At 38.4% G+C, this 24,894-nt stretch overlaps 1 protein-coding gene across 4 annotated transcripts in view; it reads left to right on the top strand.

The window, feature by feature from the left end:
- Positions 1-24,894, top strand: part of BMS1 (BMS1 ribosome biogenesis factor) — a 57,189-nt gene that overhangs the window by 23,212 nt on the left and 9,083 nt on the right. For 3 of the 4 annotated variants that reach the window (XM_025466470.3, XM_025466469.3, XM_035708046.2), the window contains exons 14-18: positions 19,710-19,783; positions 20,435-20,611; positions 23,828-24,016; positions 24,105-24,285; positions 24,489-24,547. In XM_025466470.3, the coding sequence (XP_025322255.1) occupies positions 19,710-19,783; positions 20,435-20,611; positions 23,828-24,016; positions 24,105-24,285; positions 24,489-24,547 (680 nt within the window). The remainder of the gene's footprint in view (positions 1-19,709; positions 19,784-20,434; positions 20,612-23,827; positions 24,017-24,104; positions 24,286-24,488; positions 24,548-24,894) is intronic. The other variant, XM_025466471.3, reaches the window with a different exon arrangement.

Here is a 24,894-nt window from a genome sequence, read left to right as displayed (position 1 = left end):
ATTGTTGAGTCATTTTTATGGACCACAACTGCCAAAAGGTTTTTCAGAAAATTGTGCTTATTTATGTGCCCATAAGCATTGTACTCACATTTTACCGCTTTCATTCAATATTGAATACTACCCATAAAAATTTTTTTGGCAATTTGATAAGTGAAAATTGTTTCTTCTTGTATTTATGACTGACATTCTTTTGATTACTAGTAAGAGAATACTTATGATATATTGGCTCTGGCATTTCTTTGCTGAATTCTTTGTGTTCTTTGCTCATTTTTCTAATGGGATATTCTTTAACTTCTATCAGCATAATTATTTTGAAATACTCCATCTTGTTGCATTTTCGTTCCTTTTTATTGCTGAATAGTTGATTTCTTTTATTAGTAGTATTCCATTGTATGTTGCACTGCAGTTTATCTCTTCACCTGTTGGTGACATTTAGGTTATTTCTGGAATTTGGCTATTGCAAATAAGTCTCCTGTGTACATTCTTGTATGAGTTTTTGTGTGATAACTGCCTCCATTTCTCTTGAGTCCATACCTCAGAGTGGGCTAAATGGATCATATGGTAGATGTATAATTTTTATTTTATTTTATTTATTTTTTATTTTTTTTATTTTTTTTTTTAAATTTTTATTTATTTTTGATAGTCACACAGAGAGAGAGAGAGAGAGAGGCAGAGACATAGGTAGAGGGAGAAGCAGGCTCCATGCACCAGGAGCCCGATGTGGGATTCGATCCTGGGTCTCCAGGAACGCGCCCTGGGCCAAAGGCAGGCGCTAAACCGCTGCGCCACCCAGGGATCCCTATAATTTTTAAAGAAATAGCCAAAATGTTTTCCTTTTTCTTTTTTTTTTTTTTAAGATATTTATTTATTTACTTGAGAGAGAGAGCATAGAGGGAGAGGGAGAAGTAGACCCCTGCTGAGCAGGGAGCCTGATGTGGGGCTCCATCCAAGGACCCTGGGATCATGACCTGAGCTGAAAGCAGATGCTTAACTGACTGAGCCACCTAGGTGCCCCCCAAATTGTTTTCCTAAGTGGTTGTACCATTTTGTATTGCCATTAGCACTTTTTGAGATTTCCAGTTATTCCACATCCTTGCCAATACTCGATATGGTCAGTCATTCTTTTCAGTTTTGATCTTTGGGTGTAAAATAATATCTCATGGTTTTAATGTGTATTTTCCTAATGATTAATGATGCTGAGCATTTTTGTGTGCTTATTTTCCATCTCTTTGGTGAAGTGTTCAAATCTCTTGTCCAATATTTTAATCTATTTAATTTATTTAAGTCCTTTATCACTTGTACTTTTAATTATTTTTGCCCAGTATGTGGTTTGTCTTTTCATATTTTTAGCAGTGTCTTTTGCAGAGCACAGGTTTTTAATTTTGATGAAGGCCAACTTTTTTTTAATGGATTGTGCTTTTGATAATGTATCTGAAAAATCTTTGCCCCACTTAAGGTCATGAAGATTTTCTCAGATATTTTCTTCTGTGACTCTTAGGTTTTAGGTCTATGTTTAAGTATGTGATCCATTTTGAGTTAATTTTTTATGTGGTATTAGATATGGATCAAGGTTTCTTTTCCTTTTTCTTGCTTCTGGATATCCACTTTTTCCAGTATTATTTGTTAAAAGACTATTCTTTACCCACACTAAATTGCCTTTCATTTGTTAACTATATATGGGCGAGTATTTCTGGACTCCATTCTGTTTCATTCATATATTTATTTATTTTAAAGATTTCATTTATTTTAGAGAGAGAGAGAGTGCACGTGCAAGTGGGCAGAGGGTTGGGGGGGGGTGGAGAATCCCAAGCAGACTCCACACTGAGCATGGAGTCTGACACAGGGCTAGATGCCAGGATCATGAGTGGAAGATCATGACCTGAGCAGAAATCAAGAGGTTGGATGCTTAACCAACTGAGCCACCTAGGCGCCCCTGTATTTGTTTATTTTTATATCAATATTTGACTGTCTTGATTAATTATCACTTTATAATTAATCTTAAAATAGGGTAGTTTATGTCTTCAAACTTTATTCTTTTTCCAAAATTGTTTTGACTGTTTTGGGTCCCTTGCACTTTCAGATACATTTTAAAATCAGCTTGCCAATTGCTACCAACAAAAGCTCCCTGCAGTTTTGATTAGGATTTCATGGAATTTGTAAAAAAAATTTTGGGGAAATTGACATTTTAGCAATATTGAATTTTCTGACTTGTGAACATAGTAAGTCTCTCCATTTATTTTGGTTTTTAATTTATCTCAGCAATGTTTTCAGGATAGAGTTCTTATCTCTTGACAAATGTATCCCTAAGTATGCAATATTATTATAATTAATATTTAAATGATATTTTAATTTCAGTTGGCATTTGTTATAAATACATAGAAGCATGATTTTTGGATATTGATCTATCCTGCAGCCTTGCCAAATCACTCATTAGTTATATATAGCTTCTTTTTTTGTATATTTCACAAAATTTTTCTACAAAGACATATAATCTGTGATTAAAGACCATTTTACAAAAAAAATAAAATAAAAAATAAAGACCGTTTTACTAAAAAATAAATAAATAAATACAGTTTCACTTTTTTCTTTCCTATCTGGATGACTTATTATTTTTCTTGTCTTGACACAGGCTTAAACTTCCAGTGCAACATTGATTAGAAGTCCAAATAGACATCCTTGTTTTGTCCTGATTTTGCTTATTTTTCCCTCTGAACTTCAGAATCTTTTCTATTTCTAGAAGAAAAATTGGTGTTTTTTTTTTTTATCTAATAAACTTCTTGTTTTGAGATAATTGTAGACTGAATTAAATTGACATGCATGTCTAAGAACTAACATGGAGAGATCTCTTATATCTTGTACTATGTCATATATAGTACAAGACCACAACCTAAATGTTAATGTTGATACCATCCACTACTCTATAATTTTCCCAGTTTTACTTGTGCTCATGTGTTTTGTCTATATGTGTTTAGTTCTATGCTATTTTATCACATGTATAGGTTTATGTGTCTATAAACAATTATGATAAAAGAACATTTTCATCACCATAGTAGGATACCTTGTATTGCTCTTTTATAAACACATTTATTAGCTCCTTGCTATCACCCATCTCCAGGTTCCCACCTGTCAACCACTTGCCTGTTTTTCATTTCCCTAATTTTATAATTTTTAAGAGTGTTAAATAAACATCATATTGTATGTAACTTTTTATGATTGATTTTTTTTTTCTATTCATCTTAATTCCCTAGAGAGGTTCATCCAAGTTGTTGCATACGACTGTAGTTGATTCCTTTTTATTGCAGAGTAGCATTCCCTGGTATGGATATAGCAGTTTAACCATTCACCCACTAAAGTATATCTGGGTTGTTTCCAGTTCTTAGCTGTTGAGAATTGAATTACTATGAACATTTATGTACAGGTTTTTTTTTTTTTTAAGATTTTATTTATTTATTCATGAGAAACACAGACAGACAGACAGACAGGCAGAGACACAGGCAGAGGGAGAAGCAGGCTCTATGCAGGGAGCCCGATGTGGGACTCAATCCTGGGACTCCAGGATCATGCCCTGGGCCGAAGGCAGGCACCCAACTGCTGAGCCACCCAGGGATCCCCTGTGTACAGGTTTTTTTTCTTTTTTTAATTTATTTTTTATTGGTGTTCAATTTACCAACATACAGAATAACACCCAGTGCTCATTCCGTCAAGTGCCCCCTTCAGTGCCCGTCACCCATTCACCCCCACCCCCCGCCCTCCTCCCCTTCCATCATCCCTAGTTCGTTTCCCAAGAGTTAGGAGTCTTTATGGTCTGTCACCCTTTCTGATATTTCCCACACATTTCTTCTCCCTTCCCTTATATTCCCTTTCACTATTATTTATATTCCCCAAATGAATGAGAACATATAATGTTTGTCCTTCTCCGATTGACTTCACTCAGCATAATACCCTCCAGTTCCATCTACGTTGAAGCAAATGGTGGGTATTTGTCGTTTCTAATGGCTGAGTAATATTCCATTGTATACATAAACCACATCTTCCTTATCCATTCATCTTTCAATGGACACCGAGGCTCCTTCCACAGAGTGGCTATTGTGGCCATTGCTGCTATAAACATTGGGGTGCAGGTGTTCCGGCGTTTCATTGCATCTGTATCTTTGGGGTAAATCCCCAACAGTGCAATTGCTGGGTAGTAGGGCAGGTCTATTTTTAACTCTTTGAGGAACCTCCACACAGTTTTCCAGAGTGGCTGCACCAGTTCACATTCCCACCAACAGTGTAAGAGGGTTCCCTTTCTCCCCATCCTCTCCAACATTTGTGGTTTCCTGTCTTGTTAATGTTCCCCATTCTCACTGGTGTGAGGTGGTATCTCATTGTGGTTTTGATTTGTATTTCCCTGATGGCAAGTGATGCGGAGCATTTTCTCATGTGCATGTTGGCCATGTCTATGTCTTCCTCTGTGAGATTTCTCTTCATGTCTTTTGCCCGTTTCATGATTGGATTGTTTGTTTCTTTGGTGTTGAGTTTAATAAGTTCTTTATAGATCTTGGAAACTAGCCCTTTATCTGATACGTCATTTGCAAATATCTTCTCCCATTCTGTAGGTTGTCTTTGAGTTTTGTTGACTGTATCCTTGGCTGTGCAAAAGCTTCTTATCTTGATGAAGTCCCAATAGTTCATTTTTGCTTTTGTTTCTTTTGCCTTCGTGGATGTATCTTGCAAGAAGTTACTGTGGCCGAGTTCAAAAAGGGTGTTGCCTGTGTTTTCCTCTAGGATTTTGATGGAATCTTGTCTCACATTTAGCTCTTTCATCCATTTTGAATTTATCTTTGTGTCTGGTGAAAGAGAGTAGTCTAGTTTCATTCCGCATGTGGATGTCCAATTTTCCCAGCACCATTTATTGAAGAGATGGTCTTTCTTCCAATGGATAGTCTTTCCTCCTTTATTGAATATTACTTGACCATAAAGTTCAGGGTCCACTTCTGGGTTCTCTATTCTGTTCCATTGATCTATGTGTCTGTTTTTGTGCCAGTACCACACTGACTTGATGACCACAGCTTTGTAGTACAACCTGAAATCTGACATTGTGATGCCCCCAGATATGGTTTTCTTTTTTAAAATTCCCCTGGCTATTCGGGGTCTTTTCTGATTCCACACAGATCTTAAAATAATTTGTTCTAACTCTGAAAAAAGTCCATGGTATTTTGATAGGGATTGCATTAAACGTGTAAATTGCCCTGGGTAACATTGACATTTTCACAATATTAATTCTGCCAATCCATGAGCATGGAATATTTTTCCATCTCTTTGTGTCTTCCTCGATTTCTTTCAGAAGTGTTCTATAGTTTTTAGGGTATAGATCCTTTACCTCTTTGGTTAGGTTTATTCCTAGGTATCTTATGCTTTTGGGTGCAATTGTAAATGGGATTGAATCCTTAATTTCTCTTTCTTCAGTCTCATTGTTAGTGTATAGAAATGCCACTGATTTCTGGGCATTGATTTTGTATCCTGCCACGCTGCCAAATTGCTGTATGAGTTCTAGCAATCTTGGGGTGGAGGCTTTTGGGTTTTCTATGTAGAGTATCATGTCATCGGTGAAGAGGGAGAGTTTGACTTCTTCTTTGCCAATTTGAATGCCTTTAATGTCTTTTTGTTGTCTGATTGCTGAGGCTAGGACTTCCAGTACTATGTTGAATAGCAGTGGTGAGAGTGGACATCCCTGTCTTGTTCCTGATCTTGGGGGAAAGGCTCCCAGTGCTTCCCCATTGAGAATGATATTTGCTGTGGGCTTCTCGTAGATGGCTTTTAAGATGTTGAGGAATGTTCCCTCTATCCCTACACTCTGAAGAGTTTTGATCAGGAATGGATGCTGTATTTTGTCAAATGCTTTCTCTGCATCTAATGAGAGGATCATATGGTTCTTGGTTTTTCTCTTGCTGATATGATGAATCACATTGATTGTTTTACGAGTGTTGAACCAGCCTGTGTCCCGGGGATAAATCCTACTTGGTCATGGTGAATAATTTTCTTAATATACTGTTGGATCCTATTGGCTAGTATCTTGTTGAGAATTTTTGCATCCATGTTCATCAGGGATATTGGTCTGTAATTCTCCTTTTTGGTTGGGTCTTTGTCTGGTTTTGGAATTAAGGTGATGCTGGCCTCATAGAACGAATTTGGAAGTACTCCATCTCTTTCTATCTTTCCAAACAGCTTTAGTAGAATAGGTATGGTTTCTTCTTTAATTGTTTGATAGAATTCGCCTGGGAAGCCATCTGGCCCTGGACTTTTGTGTCTTGGGAGGTTTTTGATGATTGCTTCAATTTCCTCCCGGGTTATTGGCCTGTTCAGTTTTTCTATTTCTTCCTGTTCCAGTTTTGGTAGTTTGTGGCTTTCCAGGAATGCGTCCATTTCTTCTAGATTGCCTAATTTATTGGCGTATAGCTGTTCATAATATGTTTTTAAGATTGTTTGTATTTCCTTGGTGTTAGTAGTGATCTCTCCTTTCTCATTCATGATTTTATTAATTTGAGTCTTCTCTCTCTTCTTTTTAATAAGGCTGGCTAATGGTTTATCTATCTTATTAATTCTTTCAAAGAACCAACTCCTGGTTCTGTTGATCTGTTCCACAGTTCTTCTGGTCTCGATTTCGTTGAGTTCTGCTCGAATCTTTATTAACTCTCTTCTTCTGCTGTGTGTAGGATCTATTTGCTGTTTTTTCTCTAGCTCCTTTATGTGTAAGGTGAGCTTTTGTATTTGAGTTCTTTCCAGTTTTTGAATGGATGCTTGTATTGCGATGTATTTCCCCTCAGGACTGCTTTTGCTGCATCCCAAAGATTTTGAAGGTTGTATCTTCATTCTCATTAGTTTCCATGAATCTTTTTAATTCTTCCTTAATTTCCTGGTTGACCCTTTCATCTTTTAGCAGGATGGTCCTTCACCTCCACGTGTTTGAGGTCCTTCCAAACTTCTTGTTGTGATTTAGTTCTAATTTCAAGGCATTATGGTCTGAGAATATGCTGGGGATGATCCCAATCTTTTGGTATCGGCTCAGACATGATTTGTGACCCAGTATATGGTGTATTCTGGAGAAAGTTCCATGTGCACTTGAGAAGAATGTGTATTCAGTTGAGTTTGGATGTAAAGTTCTGTAGATATCTGTGAAATCCATCTGGTCCAGTGTATCATTTAAAGCTCTCGTTTCTTTGGAGATGTTGTGCTTAGAAGACCTATCAAGTATAGAAAGAGCTAGATTGAAGTCACTGAGTATAAGTGTATTATTATCTAAGTATTTCTTCACTTTGGTTATTAATTGATTGATATATTTGGCAGCTCCCACATTCGGGGCATATATATTGAGGATTGTTAAGTCCTCTTGTTAGATCCTTTAAGTATGATATAGTGTCCCTCTTCCTCTCTCACTACAGTCTTCGGGGTAAATTTTTATCTGATTTATCTGATATAAGGATGGCTACCCCTGCTTTCTTTTGTGGACCATTCGAATGGTAAATGGTTCTCCAACCTTTTATTTTCAGGCTGTAGGTGTCCTTCTGTCTAAAATGAGTCTCTTGTAGACAGCAAATAGATGGGTCCTGCTTTTTTATCCAGTCTGACACCCTGCGCCTTTTGATAGGGTCTTTAAGCCCGTTCACGTTCAGAGTTACTATTGAGAGATAGGAGTTTAGTGTCACCATGATATCTATTCAGTCCTTGTTTTTGTGGATTGTTCCACTGAACTTCTTCTTAAAGGGGAATTTTAAGAGTCCCCCTTAAAATTTCTTGCAGAGCTGGTTTGGAGGTCACCTATTCTTTCAGTTCCTGCCTGTCTTGGAAGCTCTTTATCTCTCCTTCCATTTTGAATGAGAGCCTTGCTGGATAAAGTATTCTTGGTTGCATGTTTTTCTCATTTAGGACCCTGAGTATATCCTGCCAGCCCTTTTCTGGCCTGCCAGGTCTCTGTGGAGAGGTCTGCTGTTACCCTAATACTCCTCCCCATAAAAGTCAGGGATTTCTTGTCTCTTGCTGCTTTAAGGATCTTTTCTTTATTTTTGGAATTTGCAAGCTTAACTATTAAATGTCGAGGTGTTGAATGGTCTTCATTGATTTTTTTAACGGTTTTTATTGATACCCCCCCCCCCCCCCCATCTCTCTATTTCCTGGATCTGAATGCCTGTTTCCCTTCCCAGATTAGGAAAGTTTTCAGCCATGATTTGTTCAAATACATATTCTGCCTCTCTGTCCCTTTTGGCGCCCTCGGGAACCCCCATTAAATTTTCCTCAGTTTCCCTCTTTGCCATCAACTTGTCTTCTATGTCACTCACTTGTTCTTCCACCTCGTTAACCCTTGTCGTTAGGACTTCTAGTTTGGATTGCATCTCATTCAATTGATTTTTAATTTCTGCCTGATTGGATCTAAATAATGCAGTCATGAAGTCTCTTGAGTCCTTTATGCTTTTTTCTAGAGCCACCAGTAGCTGTATAATAGTGCTTCTGTATTGGCTTTCTGACATTGAATTGTAATCCAGATTTTGTAACTCTGTGGGAGAGAGGACTGTTCCTGATTCTTTCTTTTGAGGTGAGGTTTTCCTTCTAGTCATTTTGCTCAGTGCAGAGTGGCCAAAAACAAGTTGTATTGGAAAAAGGAGAAAAAGAGAGGAGAGAAAGAAGGAAAGAAAAGAGAAAAAGAAAAAAGGAAAAGAAGAAAAAAGAAGAAAAAGAAAGGGAAAAAAGGGGGTGGGGAAAGCAAACAAATCAAAAAGCAAACAAAACAAAACAAAACAAAACAAAAAACAGAAAAAAAAAAAAAAAAAACCAGGGGAGTATCTTCTGATTCAGTATACTTTAAGTCCCTTGACTTCCCTCTCGAAGTTGTCCGTATGTATAGTTGGTCTTCTGGGGGAGGGGCCTGTTGTGATTTTCAGGTGTTAGCACTTGGGGGAGCTGCTCAGCCCCTGCCTGGTGCAGGGCTCAGCGGGGGTTGTTTACCCCGTGAGGCCCCAGGAGGAACAACCCCAGTGGCGGCGGCCAGCTCTGGAGCCCTGGAGTCAGCCCCCGCAGTAACTCCAGAGCTCTCGGTCTGCAGGGCCTGGAGGCTCAGGGGCGGGGCCGCTGATCTGCTCAGCTTGGGGCAGGAGCATCCTTGCGTTCCTGGGCCCTCCCGGCCTCTGCCTGTCCCGGGGGGACGCCGGATCCTGGGCTATGTCCCGGCGCCCTGTGCTCCGGGCCTGTGCTGTTGGATTCGCGCTCCCGGCCGCGCAGCCGCCTCTCCGCGGAGCCGCCGTCCGAGCCTCTCTGAGCTGCTCCCGGAGCCGCGCAGCCCCCTCCGCACGGAGCCTCTTCCTCTGCCCGAGCCCCTCCGAGTTTCTCCCCGGCCGCACAGCGCCCCCCTCTCCGTAGAGCCACCGCCCGAGCCCCCCCGAGCTGCTCCCGGAGCCGCGCAGCCCCCTCCGCACGGAGCCTCTTTTTCTGCTCGAGCCCCTCCGAGCTGCTCCCGCCTGCAGCCCCCTCCGCGGAGCCGCCCCCGAGCCCCCCGAGCTGCTCCCGCCCTGCAGCCCCCTCCGCGGAGCCGCCCCCGAGCCCCTCCGAGCTGCTCCGGGTCCCGCCGTGCGCGCTGCAGCCCTTAGGGAGCTCGGCGCACTCTCCCGGGGCGCAGGTGTCTGTTAGTGTCCCAGGGAGCCCGAGGGCATCTGCCCTCATGGGGTTCTGCTCCACCCCCCTGCGGGCCCCTTTCCGCCCGGGAAGGTTGGTGCAGCCCCTGCTTCTCTGGGACGGGGCTTTCCTGTCCTGGGGACACTCGCCCTGGCCTCAGCCCGGCTCCTCGCTGGGCCCCTCCTCCTTGGATGCCTTTTGTTTATTTCTTTTTTCCCCCGTCTTTCTACCTTGATAGAAGCGCGAACTCTTCTCACTGTAGCATTCCAGCTATTCTCTCTTTAAATCTCAGGCCGAATTCGTAGATTTTCAGGATAATTTGAAGGTTATCTTGGTAATTTGGTGGGGACAGGTGATTTGGGGACCCTACTGTTCCACCATCTTGCCCCTCCTCCCTCCGTACAGGTTTTTATATAAATATGAATTTCCTATTTTTCTCGGGTAAATGCCTAAGAGTACAATTGCTGGGTTGTATGGTAATTGCATATTTAGCTTCATAGGAAACTGCCAAAGTAATTGGCCATTTTATATTTCCACCAGCAATATATTAATGATCTAGTTTTTCACATCCTTGCCAATATTGGCATCCTTACTATTATTTATTTAGACAATCTAATAGTGGTATTTCACTGCGGTTTCATTTTATATTTCCCTGATAGCTAATGACGGTGAACGTTTTATCATTTATTTGCCACATTTTATTATTTGCAGTGTATTCTTTTATAAAATGTTTTTGGTGTCTTTTGCCCTTTTTCTTATTGGATTCTTTTTTTAAATGTTGAATACTGGGAATTCTGTATATATTTTATTCCATTATTGGAGATGTAGTTTGTAGATATTTTCTTAGTATGTAGCTTGTTTTTCCATTTTCTTAATAGTACCTTTCATACAGCAAAAGCTTTTAGTTTTGATGAGGTCCAGTTTATCATTTTATCATTTTTAGGGATCATATCAAGTCTAGGAATTATTTTCTATTCCTAGATCCTGATGATTTTCTCCTGTGTTAAGAATTTTATACTCTTATTTTCTGTTTATGGCAGCAATCTATTTTGATTTCCTTTTTCTAATTTATTAATTTATTTTAGAGAGAGATGGAATGCACCTGCATGTGAGTAGGGACCGAAGGAGAGACTCTTAAAGTAGATTCCCTGCTGAGTATGGAGTCTGACGTGAGGCTCTCACAGCCCATAAGATCATTACCTCAGCCGAAACCATGAATTGGCTGGTTAACTGTGCCAACCAGGCGCCCCTATTTTATTTTCTTTATAAGCTGTAAGGTATAGGTTAAGAGTTATATTTTTGCCTAGGTGTGTATTCCTCGAGCATTTTTTGTTCCGTTTACTTACTTTTACACCTTTGTCAAAAATTAGTTGAGCATCTTTGTGTGGATTTATTTCTGGGTTCTTTGTGTTCCATTGATTTCATGTGTCAGTCCCTGCACCCATACCACACTATCTTGGTTACTGTGGTTACATAGTAAACATTAATACTGGGTAGAGTGATTCTTCTCACTTTATTCTTTTTCAAGATTGGTTTATCCTAGGGCCTGTGACTGCATATAAATGTTAGAATAAGCTTGTCTGTGTCTACAAAAAAACTGCTGGGATTTTAATATGAATTGCATTAAACCTAGAGACCAATTTGAGGAGAATTTTAACGATTTTGAGCATTTGAATCCAGGAGCATTTATTTGTCTTTAATTTCCTTCATTAGTATTTTATAATTTTCAGCATCCTAAATGGCAAATATATTTTGATAAGTTTATACTAACGTATTTCATTTTTTTTAAAGATTTAAAAAAAATTTATATGATAATGTGAGAAAGTGCACAAGCAGGGAGAGTGAGAGAGGAAGAAGCAGGCTCCCTGCTGAGCAGGGAACCAGATGCAGGACTCTATCCCAGGATGCGGGGATCATGACCTGAGTCAAAGGCAAACATGTCTTTGACGGATCGACCCACCCAAGCACTTCAAAAATATTTAATTTTGATTTTTATGTGTCATCTTTTATTCTGCTGACCTCACTTATTAGTTGGGAGGGGAATTTCTTTGTTGTAGAAACCTTGGGATTTTTTATATAGACAGTTGTGTTATCTGCAAATAGGAACAGTGTTACTTGTTTCTTTGCAACCTATGTGCCTTTTATTTTTATTTATTTATAATCATTTTATTTATTTATTTTTTTCATCATGTTAAGTGTACTCTTTAATCCCCGTCTCCTCACCTACCGCCTCTCTGATAACCATTAGTTTGTTCTCTACAACTAAGAGTCTGTTTCTTGGTTTCTCTTTTTTGCTCATTTATTTAGTTCCTTAAATTCCACATAGAAGTGGGATCATATGATATTCATGATATTCATCTTTCTCTGACTTATTTTGCTTAGCATTATACTCTCTAGATCCATCCATGTTGTTGCAAATGGCAAGATTACATTCTTTTTGATGTCTGAATAATATTGTAGTGTGTGTGTAATAGAATATATATTATAATATATGATAATATAATATAATAATTTATTTATAATTTATTATATTATAATATATATTCTATACGCACACCCACACACACACATCTTTACCCATTTATCTATCAATGGACACTTGGGCTGCTTCTATTGTAGATGCTGCCATAAACATGGGGATGCATGTATTCCTTTGAGTTAGTGTTTTTATATTTTTGGGGTAAATACCCAGCAGTGCAATGATAATTATTTTTATATGTATATTAAATATGTTTATTTTTTTTTCTTATATATTGACTAGGATTGGTGCTAAGAGGGAATCTTCCCTGTTCCCAGTATTTTTCACTGTTATGTATGATGTTACTTTGATTTTTCTGTGGATGCTCTTTTATGGGCTCTATTCCTCTATTCCTAGAATGTTGAGAGGTGTTTTTTCTTTTCTTTCTTTTTTTTTTAAATAATAAATGGGTGATGAATTTTGTAAAATGCCTTTCACTGTCAGTTGATATGATCATATGAATTTTATTCTTTACCCTTTTGATACAGAGGATTACATTGATTAATTTTTGAACTTTGAAACAGCTTTGCATACCTGGAATAAATCCCACTTGGTCATGATATATGATTCATTTTACATATTGTTGAACTTTATTTGATAGTATTCTATTATGGAATTTCACATCTAATTTTATGAGACATATTGGTCGATAGCATTGTTGGCTTTTGTTTTTTGAGGGTTTTTTTGGTACTGTCTTCATTTAGTTTTGGTATCAGAGTAATACTTGCTTCATAAAATGATTGCAAAGTATTCCCAATTTTTCTGTTTTCTGGAAGAGATTGTGTAGAATTGGAATGTTAATTTTTAAAATGTTTGGTATAATCTCCAGTGAAATGGTAGGGCCTGGAGATTTCTTTTGGGGGAGCTTAGAATGACAAATTTTATTTATTTAATGGTTATTGAATAATTTAAATAATTTAGTTTTTTATTCCATCTTGGCTAAATTTTACTATCTTAAGTTTTTCAAGGAATTTCAAAGGTGTTTGGCGAGGTGGAAATTTCACTAAGTGCCTTCTCCAAGAAGCTAGCTTGGGTATTCTGAATCTAATACTCAGAATATTTGTTTAATAACCTTTCACTGGCTGCAGGATCTATTGTGGTAATCCCATTTCATTTTTGGTACTGGTGGGTTGTGTCCTCCTTTTTTTTTTTTTTAATTTTTATTTATTTATGATAGTCACAGAGAGAGAGAGAGAGAGGCAGAGACACAGGCAGAGGGAGAAGCAGGCTCCATGCACCAGGAGCCCGACGTGGGATTCGATCCCGAGTCTCCAGGATCGCGCCCTGGGCCAAAGACAGGCACTAAACCACTGCGCCACCCAGGGATCCCGTCCTCCTTTTTATCTTTGTCAGTGAAGTTTATTAATTTTGATTTTTTTTCAGATAATCAGCTTTTGGTTTTATTAATTTCTGTGTTCCAGGCTTTTTATTATTTCTGTTCTTTGCTTCTTTATGGTTATTTTGTACTTTTCAGTTTTCTTAGATTATTGGTTTGAGACCTTTTCTTATTTCTAATGTGCGCATTTAGTGCTGTAAATTGCTTTCTCTGTACTGCTTAGCCTTTTCCCCCAAATGTTTGTCGTATTTTCATTTTCATTCAGTTCTATGCATTTTTATATTTCCTTTGAGAATTCTCTTTGACTCGTGCATTTAGTGTGTTGACTACAAAATGTTTAGAAATTTTCTTGTCTGTTACTGATTTTCAGTTTAATTCTAGTATATTGTAAGAACAACTCATGATTTCATGTTTAGATTCACTTTATTGCCCAGACTGTGCCTTGTCTTGATAGATGTTCTGTGGCTGCTTTAAAGATTTTGTATTCTGCTGTTGGTTATCATGTTCCATATGTCTTTAGATTCTGTTGAGTTGGCTATATTGTTCAAATCTTTTTTATCTTTGCTGATTTTCTGACTAATTTTATCAGTTGCCAAGAGGAGGATATGAAGTCACCATGTATTATTTTGGACTTCTCTTTCTCTTTCAAGCTCTGTCAGTTTTTGCTTCTTATATTTGAGGCTCTGTTTAGTGCACACACATTTAGGATTGTTATGTGTTCCTGGTGGATTGTCCTTTTGTTGTTACATATTATTGTCCCCTCCTATTTATCCATTGGTGAAGGAGAGATTCCAGGCCTAAGGTTATGGATATGGATGAACACACAACATCTGACACTGCACAGATAAACGGTTGACAGCAATTTATTAGTCACACACACTCACAGCTTGAGGGAAGAGAACACTGCATGCCATGAAGAGATTGAACAAGCACGGTCTTTGGGAGATAGGCTTTGTACCTAAAGGAGCATAGGATGACCATTAGTTCCCTTGACAGGATGTGATCAATGTGTTTGAATAAATTCATGGGCTGGCAGAGAGGTGAAGTGAAATCAGAGAGGGATAGGTGGGGTGCAGGTGGTCCAACTGAAAAAAACTATCAGGATGGGGAGCCTTTCCCATAGGGCGGGAACATATCTGGCAGGCATACTCACAGGTAGACCTTTGGAACCCTGTGAAGCTCTAAAATGTCAAGGCAGCCCATGAAATTTTAGGTCTTCCAGTTAAGTCCTTCTTTGGCTCTGATAATCTTCTTTGCTCTAAAGTTTATTTTATGATTGAATAATTTAGCTATTCTTGCTTTTTTAAAAGATGAGTTGTACAGTGTATATTTCTTTTTTCTTTTGCTTTTAACTTGTTTGTGAGTTGTTAATTCTAAGGGGAGTTTCTTGTAAACAGCATATATAGTAGGTTATGTGCTTCTACCCTCTCTGTCAATCCGTATTTTGATTGGTATATTATGCCATTTACACTTAAGGTACTTACTGATATGCAATTGTGTAAGTCTGATATTTTACTATTTTGTTTGTTTACTCTGATTCTAGTGCTTCTGTTTTTCCTCTGTTTTCATTTTCTTTCTTCTCTCATGACATATTTACAGTGTTTTTGAGTGTCTCTGTCTAGTTTTTATAGTGGCTGCTTATTGTAATGTAATAGCCTGCTGGTGCCAACATTTTATTATTTTGAGTAACACATGGAAACTTTTCTTCCATTTCAGTCTCTTTATCTTTCACACTTTTATTTTTTCTTTCACACTTTTAAATATTATTGGCTTCAGTATTAGGTAGTGCTATAATTTTTTCTTTCTTTTTTTATTATAATTTTTTTCAATAATCAAATATGACTTTAAAAAGTCATAAGAAGAAGGCTATTTTATTGTATGTATCCGTATTTCTGGTCTTTTGTCTGTGTTTTCTTTTTTCCCAATGGTCCCAGATTTCTTTATCATTTACTCACTGCTTAAGAACTTTATTTAGCCATTTTTATTTTTTTTAATTTTTATTTATTTTCTTTTTTTTTCAAGATTTTATTTATTTATTCATGAGAGGCACAGAGAGAGAAAGAGGCAGAGACACAGGCAGAGGGAGAAGCAGGCTCTATGCAGTCCTGACATGGGACTGGATCCCAGGTCTCCAGGATCACACCCCAGGCTGAAGGCGGCGCTAAACCGCTGAGCCACCGGGGCTGCCCTATTTAGCCATTTTAAAAAAAATATTTTATTTATTTGAGAGAGAGAGAGGGAGCGAGAGTGAGCAGAAGTGGGGGACAGAGGGAAAGGGAGAAGCAGGCTCCTCACTGAGCAAGGAGCCCAATGCAGGGCTCGATCCCAGCACCCTGAGATCATGACCTGAGCCAAAGTCAGACACTTAACTGAGCCACCCAGGTACCCCACTTCAGCCATTTTTAAAGGGTAGGTATGCTAGTGACAGATTCCTGTAGTTGTTCTCCATCTGAGAATGTCTTTATTTCCAACTCTTCCTTTCTGAAGGATAGTTTCACTGGATATAGAATTCATAGCTGACAGTTCTTTTCTTCAGCATGTGAAAAATGTTGTACCACTTCTTCTGACCTCTGATTTCAGAAGAGAAATACACTGTCATTTTGAATTGGTGTGAGTCTGTTCTTTCTTTCTGGCTGCTCTCAAGATTTTTATCTTTGTTTTCAGTTTTCAGAAGTTTGATTGGTGTAGATTTCATTGGGTTTATTCTTTTTGAAATTTGCTCAGCTTCTTGAATCTGTTAAGTATATGTCATTTACCAAATTTGGGAAGCTTCAGTCATTATTTCTTTCAATTCATGTATCCCATGTAAAATCATATAAATTGTGGATCTCTTGTTTCTCGTGCCCCAGGTGCACGAGGCTCTGCTCATTTGATTTTTGGCTATTTTTCTCTGTGTTGTTCATACTGGACGAATTTTCTTGATGTGGCCTCAAATTCTCTGATTCTGTCCTCTGTCATCTCCACTCTTACTATTGAGCGCATCTAGCAAGCTTTTAAAATCTATTGTTATTTTTCAGTTCTGTAATTTTTATTTTGGTTCTTCAGTTTCTTTGCTGAGATTTTCAGTTTTTTGGTTATTGCCAAAGGATTTGTAGTTACTTGATGAAGTATTTTTGTAATAGCTGCCGTAAGATATAAGTCAGTTAGTTTCAAAATTTGATTCATTTTATTGTTGGTGTCAGTTGTCTTTTCACATTTCAGTTAAAATTTTATCAATTTGGGGTATGACAGGTGGTTTTCTATTGTATCCTACACATATTGAATAAGTTAGGAGACAGTGGATCCTATGTAATCTTTTTATTTTAGCATGCAGTCATCTTGTTTAGGTTTAGTGTACAGGTCCTGGTCTACTTTATGGGCTATGGTTCCAATGATAATTTAATTTTAGAGCCTTTATGGTACTCTTTTGATCTGCTTAGTTTATCTGATGCCACTAGTCTGCAGATGCCACCTGAGGAGACAGAGAAGCTTCTGTAATCTGGGCCCCCTGTTGTGGCTAGGTAGGGGAAGGTTGTCTTGGCCTGTGGGGCTAGTTTGCTTGTTGTGGGGGGATCTTTGCTGGTCCTGCCTGGGCACACATGAGGAGGAGAGCCTCATGCCTGGCACAATCTCCCTTTGCCAATAACCTTTCACCACCTGGTATATCTTGGTGGAGGAAAGGAGATTCAGGATCTTTGGAGAAGGCAAACTTCCCCTCATCACTTATTGTCAGTGGGGCTTTGAAAGAACCCCCCTTGCCAGTGCTGCCTGGTTTACCTGGTGTTGCTGCTAAGATTGGAGTTTGATTTGGGAGAAGATTGAGTCTACCTGGTCTACCTTCTGTTGCTAGCTTGGAGATTGGGAAATAGTGGCTCTGAATTGCCTTTCTGTGGGTTGTGGTATAGTGAGCCACTGGCCATTATGTCATTCTTCCTGTCCTGGGGCCCCTCACCAGCCCTTTTTTCTTTATACCTTTCAGAGTTCTTTGGTTTTCCTTGGACTTTTGGGTTATTTTTGGAGTTGGTTATACTTAGATGGGAGGAACGGAGGAAATAAGTCTATACTATCTTTTCCAGACAGAAATCCGTGATGGTATTTTTTTTTTTAATTTTAGTTTTAGTGTGGTTAACATACATTGTTATATTAGTTTCAGGTGTACAATATAATGATTCAACAGTTATGTATATTACTCAGTGCTCATCATGACATGACATTAAGTGTACTCTTAATCCCCCTATTTCACTCATCTCCCGACCACCTCTCCTCTGGTAACCATTGATTTGTTCTCTATAGTTAAGAGAGATTTTTGGTTTGTCTCTTTTTTTTCCCCCTTGCTTGTTTGTTACTTATATTCTACATATGAATGAAATCATATGGTGTTTGTCTTTCTCTAACGAATTTTGCTTAGCATTGTACTCTCTAGATCCATTCATATTATTGCAAATGGCAAGATTTCATTCTTGGATGGCTGAATAAAATCCATTATTATATATGTGTGTGTGTGTTTGTGTGTGTGTATACACCACATCTTCTTTATACATTCATCTATCGATGGATGCTTGGCCTACTTCCATAATTTGACTATTGTAAATAATGCTACAATAAACATAGGGATGCATATATCCTTTCAAATTAGTATTTGCATATTTTTTGGATAAATACCCAGTAGTGCAATTACTGGATCATATGGTAGTTCTATTTTTAACTTTTTGAGGAACCTCTATACTGTCTCCCTGCACCAGTTTGCATTCCTACCAACAGTGCACAAGAGTTCCTTTTTTTCCATGTCCTTGCCAACACTTGTTTTCTGTGTTTTTTATTTTAGCCATTCTGACAGGTGTGAGTTAGAGCTCATTGTGGGTTTGATTTGCATTTCCCTGATGATGAGTGATGTTGAACATCTTTTCATGTGTCTCTTGGCCAGTGGAGAAATGTCTATGTCTTCTGCCCATTTTTAATTGAATTACTTGTGGTATGTATGTATATGTATATATATGTATATGTATGTATGTATATGTATGTATATGTATATATGTATATGTATGTATGTATATGTATATATATAGCTATATAGAATCATATGTATATATATATATGATTCTAACCCTTTATTGAATATGTCATTTGCAAATATCTTCTCCCATTCAGTAGGTTGTCTTTTCTTGATGGTATTTTTTATTAGAACTGTGACAAAGGGAGAATTGACATCTTTCTGATATTGAGTCGTCTTTTTCCAATATATGCAAATCTTTGTTTGTTCAGTAGATAATGTTAACAATACCTACTTCATTGGGTCATGTTGAAGAATGTAGTTAATGGCAATTAAAATATTTAGAGCAGTGCCTTGTCTGTAAAGCACTTGACAGTGTTAGCTCATGTCTATTCCATGTGTTTGGTAGCATATTAAAGTTTTTTAAGTTTTTAAAATAAAGCTCCAGCACATTTCTTGTTAGGTTTATTCCTAAGTATTTTATCCTTTTTTTTTTTTTTTACAACCAGAATCTTCCCATCTATTTTATTTTCTTTGGTTCTTTGGTTCTTTCTTATATGAAAATGTTTTATCTAAACATTGCTTCCCAAAGGAGTTTTAGTGTCTTTTTCTTTTAAGGATAGAACCCATAGCTAAACTTAGAGCTTTAAAAACATGGAATTAATGAGTTCTTCATGTGGTTCAGCATTGTTTTGGGTATGATTCTTACTCTAATTACTGTAATTTATTTAATCTAAGATTTTTCCTAGGTATGCCATACATCGTTTAGTGTTGCTCCTACTACTGAGACTCTTTGCCCTATGTGCTGTTAATCAAGCCATGGTTTTTTCATGTTTTGTTTTTCTTTTGTGTGTGTGTGTGTGTGTGTGGTTTCTTTTTGTTTTTTTTTCATGTTACTGTTGATCTCGGGGACTCCCCTCTAGGGCCATGCATGTATCTCTGTGCATCTCTGCTATGAAGTGTTTACTACCTATATTAGAAAAATAGCTCTTGGCTAAGTGGGATATCAAAGAAAAGTAAGGAAATATGGGTTGAGTCCATGTGCTTCATCCAAAAAGGTGATGAAATACTGACAGTTTAACAAGAAAAAGAAGCCAGTGTAAGTACAGGATTCTCCTAGGGTGTGTAGTAATAAGAGGGATAAAAACGAAATTTGGGCTTCAGAGTACACAGTGAACCTGGTGGTGCTGCAGTGTCATATGCAAGCCCTATTCATAGAAGACATTTGGGTGTTCTTTTCCCAGAAGAGCTCTATGGTGACTTTGAAGACCTGGAAACAGGGGACGTGCACAAGGGAAAATCAGACCCAGATACTCAGGTATGATTTTGCCATGGCTGGCAGTCAGTCACTGGTCACTATGTTCTGAGAGGGGCCCATATTAAGAAATGCAGATCTTACTTATCTGTGTAGATTATAGAGTGGATAGATTCCTTCCTAAAAATATGGAGATTGGGAACAAATCAAAGTTGTTAGTTTGTTATTCGTGAATTTTTGGGTGACACCTACTTACTTCTTGTTGTCATTATGATTCTTCAGTCATTGAAAGTTTAGCTCCCGAGTCACCATCTTTCTTTCTACCATTCCTTTTGCCATCATTCTCCTCTTCTTAAATTTAAGTACCATTTAAAAGAATTAAATACCTATTCTCCCTAATATTTCTTTAAAACCATGTCTGGGGAGTATCTGAGTGGGGATACTTGCTGTTATTTTTATTCATATTTGGCATTCCCAGCAAGATTAAGAAGCCACACAGTTTATTGTAATGTAGATGTTTAAATGTCTCTTACAGTAGTACATGTTATTTAGAACCAAAGGCTGTGTTTTGGTTTGGTTTGTTTTTTGTTTTGTTTTCATGATGATCATAACCAAGATTTTTGCAGCTCAGATAGAACGTTAAAAATATGCTTTAATGTATAAAGAAAAGATTTCCACAGACTTTTACAAAATTTTGTCTTCTCTAAATTTAAGATTGAAGATGTAGAAGAAGTTAATAAGGAAGAAATTGACCCCAGTACAGAGGAAAGTGCCAGGAAAAAGCATTTGGATAAGAAGAGAAAATTGAAGGAGATGTTTGATGCAGAATATGATGAAGGAGAAAGCACATATTTTGATGATCTTAAAGGAGAAATGCATAAACAAGCACAGGTAAGAAAACTTGGTTCCTATCAAGTTTTATTTCAAGCCTTTATTTCAAGGCTATAATTGTGTTGTGAATACATAATTTTGTTTAGGTCTGTGCTTCCTGACCTGCTTCTGTGCCTCTGGTTTGGACTCTTAGGTCAAGATGCAGATGAGTCTGTTTATTCATGCAGTCATCTGATTATGATCACTGGCGAAGATATCGGTGTCTATTTTGTACCAAGCATTGAGGAAGCAAAAATGACTGAGACAGGCAGCAAGTGTTGAGGATTTCATGCTGTTAGTGACTTGAGACAGTGTGTTTCATTAGTGCAGGCATTGCCAAAGCATTCTCATTACTGCTCCCTGGAACCATAATTAATTTGAATGGCTGGGTGATTCTTGCACCTACCAGTGCTTGTGCACACACCTGTGCTCTCCAGGGAAGCTTTTCTAAAAACTTACCTTGGGACGCCTGGGTGGCTCAGTGCTTGAGCGTCTGCCTTTGGCTCAGGTCATGATCCCGGAGTCCTGGGATCGCGTCCCACATCGGGCTCTCTGCAGGGAACCTGCTTCTCCCTCTGCTTGTGTGTCTCTGTCTCTCTCTCTCTCTGTCTCTCATGAATAAATAAATAAAATTAAAAAAAAATAAAAACTTACCTTGATCAGAGTTCAGAGGATATTTCAAGTGCCAGGTTAGATGAGGAGATAAAGGGAACATGTGGAATACTGAAAAGAAGATGGTCTGGCCCCCCTGCCGGGGTGCAGAACAGACTGAGTTGATGACGTGCCTCTGAAGGAGACACAAAGATGTGTATGCAGTTGATGGCGAGTGTTTGAGTTGTGCTTTGACAAAGGGGTCCCAAGGATTCCTGTAAGCTAGAACATACCTTAATACACTTATATAGGTTAAGGATATGATTTGTGAAAATGTGGTCACAGGCTTTGCCCAACTTAGGCCTTCATCTATTCAAAGAAAATATCTCTTGTTTAGTCATTAACATAGTGGCTCCAACTCTATACTGGCCTTTGATAGAAGTAACTAAGACATGTAAAGCTAGTTCTGAAGCCTTTGCTTCAGTCCATTTGTAACTTAAAATCACCTAGAATCTTGTGTCCTGTTGTAAAGGGCTTTGAATTTTTTATTCTGAGTGAAATGGGGTCCCATGGGAGTTTTTCTTTTTTAAAGATCTATCTATCTATTTATTTATTATATATATATATATATAGAGAGAGAGAGAGAGAGCGAGAGAGAGAGGCAGAGACACAGGAGGAGGGAGAAGCAGGCTCCATGCCAGGAGCCCGATGTGGGACTTGATCCCGGGACTCCAGGATCGCGCCCTGGGCCAAAGGCAGGCACTAAACCGCTGAGCCACCCAGGGATCCCCCATGGGGGGTTTTGAACAGAGGAAAGACATGTATGACCTGCATACCTTTGAAAGGATTGCTGTGGCAAGAGTTCAGTAACATTAAGGTGATTCACCCTGGGGGGTAAGGAGGTATGTGGAAGTGAAAGAGAAAGAGTAAAATTCTGGATATACTTTTGAAAGGTATATCAAAGGTAGTTTGACTGTGGGGCATGTGAGAGGAAACAAGGATGACTTGCTGGAAGGATTGAATTGTCAGTAAGGTAGGAAAGACTCTAGTTAGCGTAGGTTTGTCTAGGAAGATGAAGTGTAGAGCTGTCAGGTTGGAGGTCTCTCTCAGACAAGTGGAGCATCAAGTAGTCAAGGAGGAGCCCTTGAGAGAGGTTGGGGCCAGAGACTTAGATGGACAGTTCTCAGCATCTTGATGCTGCTTAAAGCCATGGAATAGATGGAATGCCCTGGGAAGTGAGCGTGGAGTCAGGAGAGGACTGATAGTGGGTACTCCATTGTCAGAGGCTGGGTGGAGAGGATAAAGCAGCAGTGGAGATTAAGCAGTGTTCAAGAGAGAGAAAGCTAAGAGAACACAGAGTATGCTGGAAGCCACTGGAGAAAGAGGGATAAAGTATTTAAATCCTGCTGATGTGTTAACTACAATGAAGATAAAATTGACAACTGGATTAGAATGTGGAAGCCTTATGTGCTTTTGGGAAGCATTTTTATGGAACGTGGGTTAAAGTCCAAGTTGGGGGAATTTAAGAGAATGGGAGCAGAGGAACTGGAGACTATGAGCACAGAAAACTTATGAGCCATTTTACTTCAGAGAGAAGCAGAGAAATTGGGCAATAGTTGGAGGAAGTAGAGTCAAAAGAAGATGTTAAGAAGAGAGAAATAATAGGCAAGACCTGTTGGAATGAAGTTCAGTAGGAGTGGATATTATCTAGTACATAAATGAAGTTTGGCATAAAATAATCTGTAGCAACTGCCTAGTAGAACTTTCTGTAATAATGGAAATGTCCATCTGTGCTGACTTATATGATAGCCACTAGCCATGTGTTGATACTAATCACTTGAAATGTGACTGCTGTGACCAGGGAACTGAATTTAAAATTTTTACTTAATTTTAATTATTTTCATTAATATAATAAGTAATAAATATTATAATAATAACAAGATATAATAAAAGTCTGGATGTGGGTGTAAACCCTGGTAGGGGTGGCTGTGGAAATTCTCTTAGACTGGTTAGCTTTGGGGGCGCCATGGTGGCTCAGCTAGTTAAATGTCTGCCTTCAGCTCAGGTTGTGATCTCCGGGGCTTGAGGGTCTTGTGATCAAGCCCCATGTCAGGCTCCCAGCTCAGTGGGGAGTCTGCTTCTCCCTCTTCCTCTCTCCCTGCTTGCTCACTCTCTATCTCTGTCTATCCCTCTTTCTCAAATGAATAAATAAAATTAAAAAAAAAAAAAGACTGCTTAGTTTTTCAGTGAATTAAGAAACAGTCAACAGCTGAGAGTGAGGATGAGGGAGGAGATACTGGATATTTGAAGAAAGGAGAAATATGAAATAACTTTTTGGAGAGTAAGAATAGAAAGTGCAGACTGGGAGGTTGAGAGTATTGGCTGACCAGCATTAAGTGTTGCTTTCAGAGTGGTTTGCATTTGCTGTACCTTGGAACAACAAAGAAGAAAACAGGTGGGACATATACTGAACAAACTGTAAAGATAAGAATGTATGTTATTTTTAATTAGGATAAAGCATAAGTGATATGTCCATGTCCCTTTATGAGACAGTGCTCATTTTTTTAAATGTAAATTGTATATTTATTAAAGATCACAGCATTGTGGGTTTTTTATTGTTTTTTTTTTTTCCGCTCTCATATATAGCTTAACCGAGCAGAATTTGAAGATCAAGATGATGAAGCCAGAGTTCAGTATGAGGGTTTTCGACCTGGGATGTATGTTCGAATTGAGATAGAAAATGTCCCCTGTGAATTTGTGCTTAACTTTGACCCCCATTACCCAATTATTTTGGGTGGTTTGGGCAATAGTGAAGGCAATGTTGGATATGTACAGGTAGGTATCCTTTGCTGCATGCTTGACAATTTGGGTTCTTCGGCCATGCTTCCACCAGTAATCTAACTGAAATCTCTTCTCCCCTCAGATGCGTCTGAAAAAACATCGCTGGTATAAGAAAATCCTTAAGTCCCGAGATCCAATCATTTTTTCTGTAGGGTGGAGGAGGTTTCAGACTATTCCACTCTATTATATTGAAGACCACAATGGAAGACAAAGACTTCTAAAATATACCCCACAGCATATGCATTGTGGAGCAACCTTTTGGGGTAATATGTGATTAGAATAACTTGCTTGTAGGTTAATTTAAGCCTTTTAGGCTTCATCATTATAGTTTTGCTTTTCTCCATTAAATCCCAATTCATAAGAATTTTCTCTTTTTTTTTGGATTGAAGTACATATATATGTAAAACAGAATCCAAAGTTTGTGATTCACTGTATTTCTTTCTTATTTTTTTCTATTTTCTGTAAGGTCCGATCACTCCACAGGGAACTGGGTTCTTGGCAGTACAGTCTGTCAGTGACATAATGGTAAATATCTTGAATGTTTTATTTTCCACATTGTGTCTGAGAAGTATGTTTTGGATATGGAATATGTACATGAAACTCTTTAAGTTGAAAATGACTCATTTTAATATTTATAGCAAAACTTCTCTGCTTTTAATTTTCCTACATCCTTTTTTTTTAAAGATTTTTATTTATTCATTCATGAGAGATACAGAGAGAGAGAGAAGCAGAGACACAGGCAGAGGGAGAAGCAGGCTCCACGCAGGGAGTCTGATGCGGGACTCGATCCTAGGACTCCAGGATCGTGCCCTGGGCCAAAGGCAGGCGCTTAACCACTGAGCCACCCAGGGATCCCTTCCTACATCTTTTTA

This window comes from Canis lupus, chromosome 28 (assembly GCF_003254725.2).
Source record: "Canis lupus dingo isolate Sandy chromosome 28, ASM325472v2, whole genome shotgun sequence".
Taxonomy (NCBI): Eukaryota; Metazoa; Chordata; class Mammalia; order Carnivora; family Canidae; genus Canis; species Canis lupus.
Note: the sequence above shows the minus strand (reverse complement) of the source record. Positions and strands in the feature narration are given on the sequence as shown.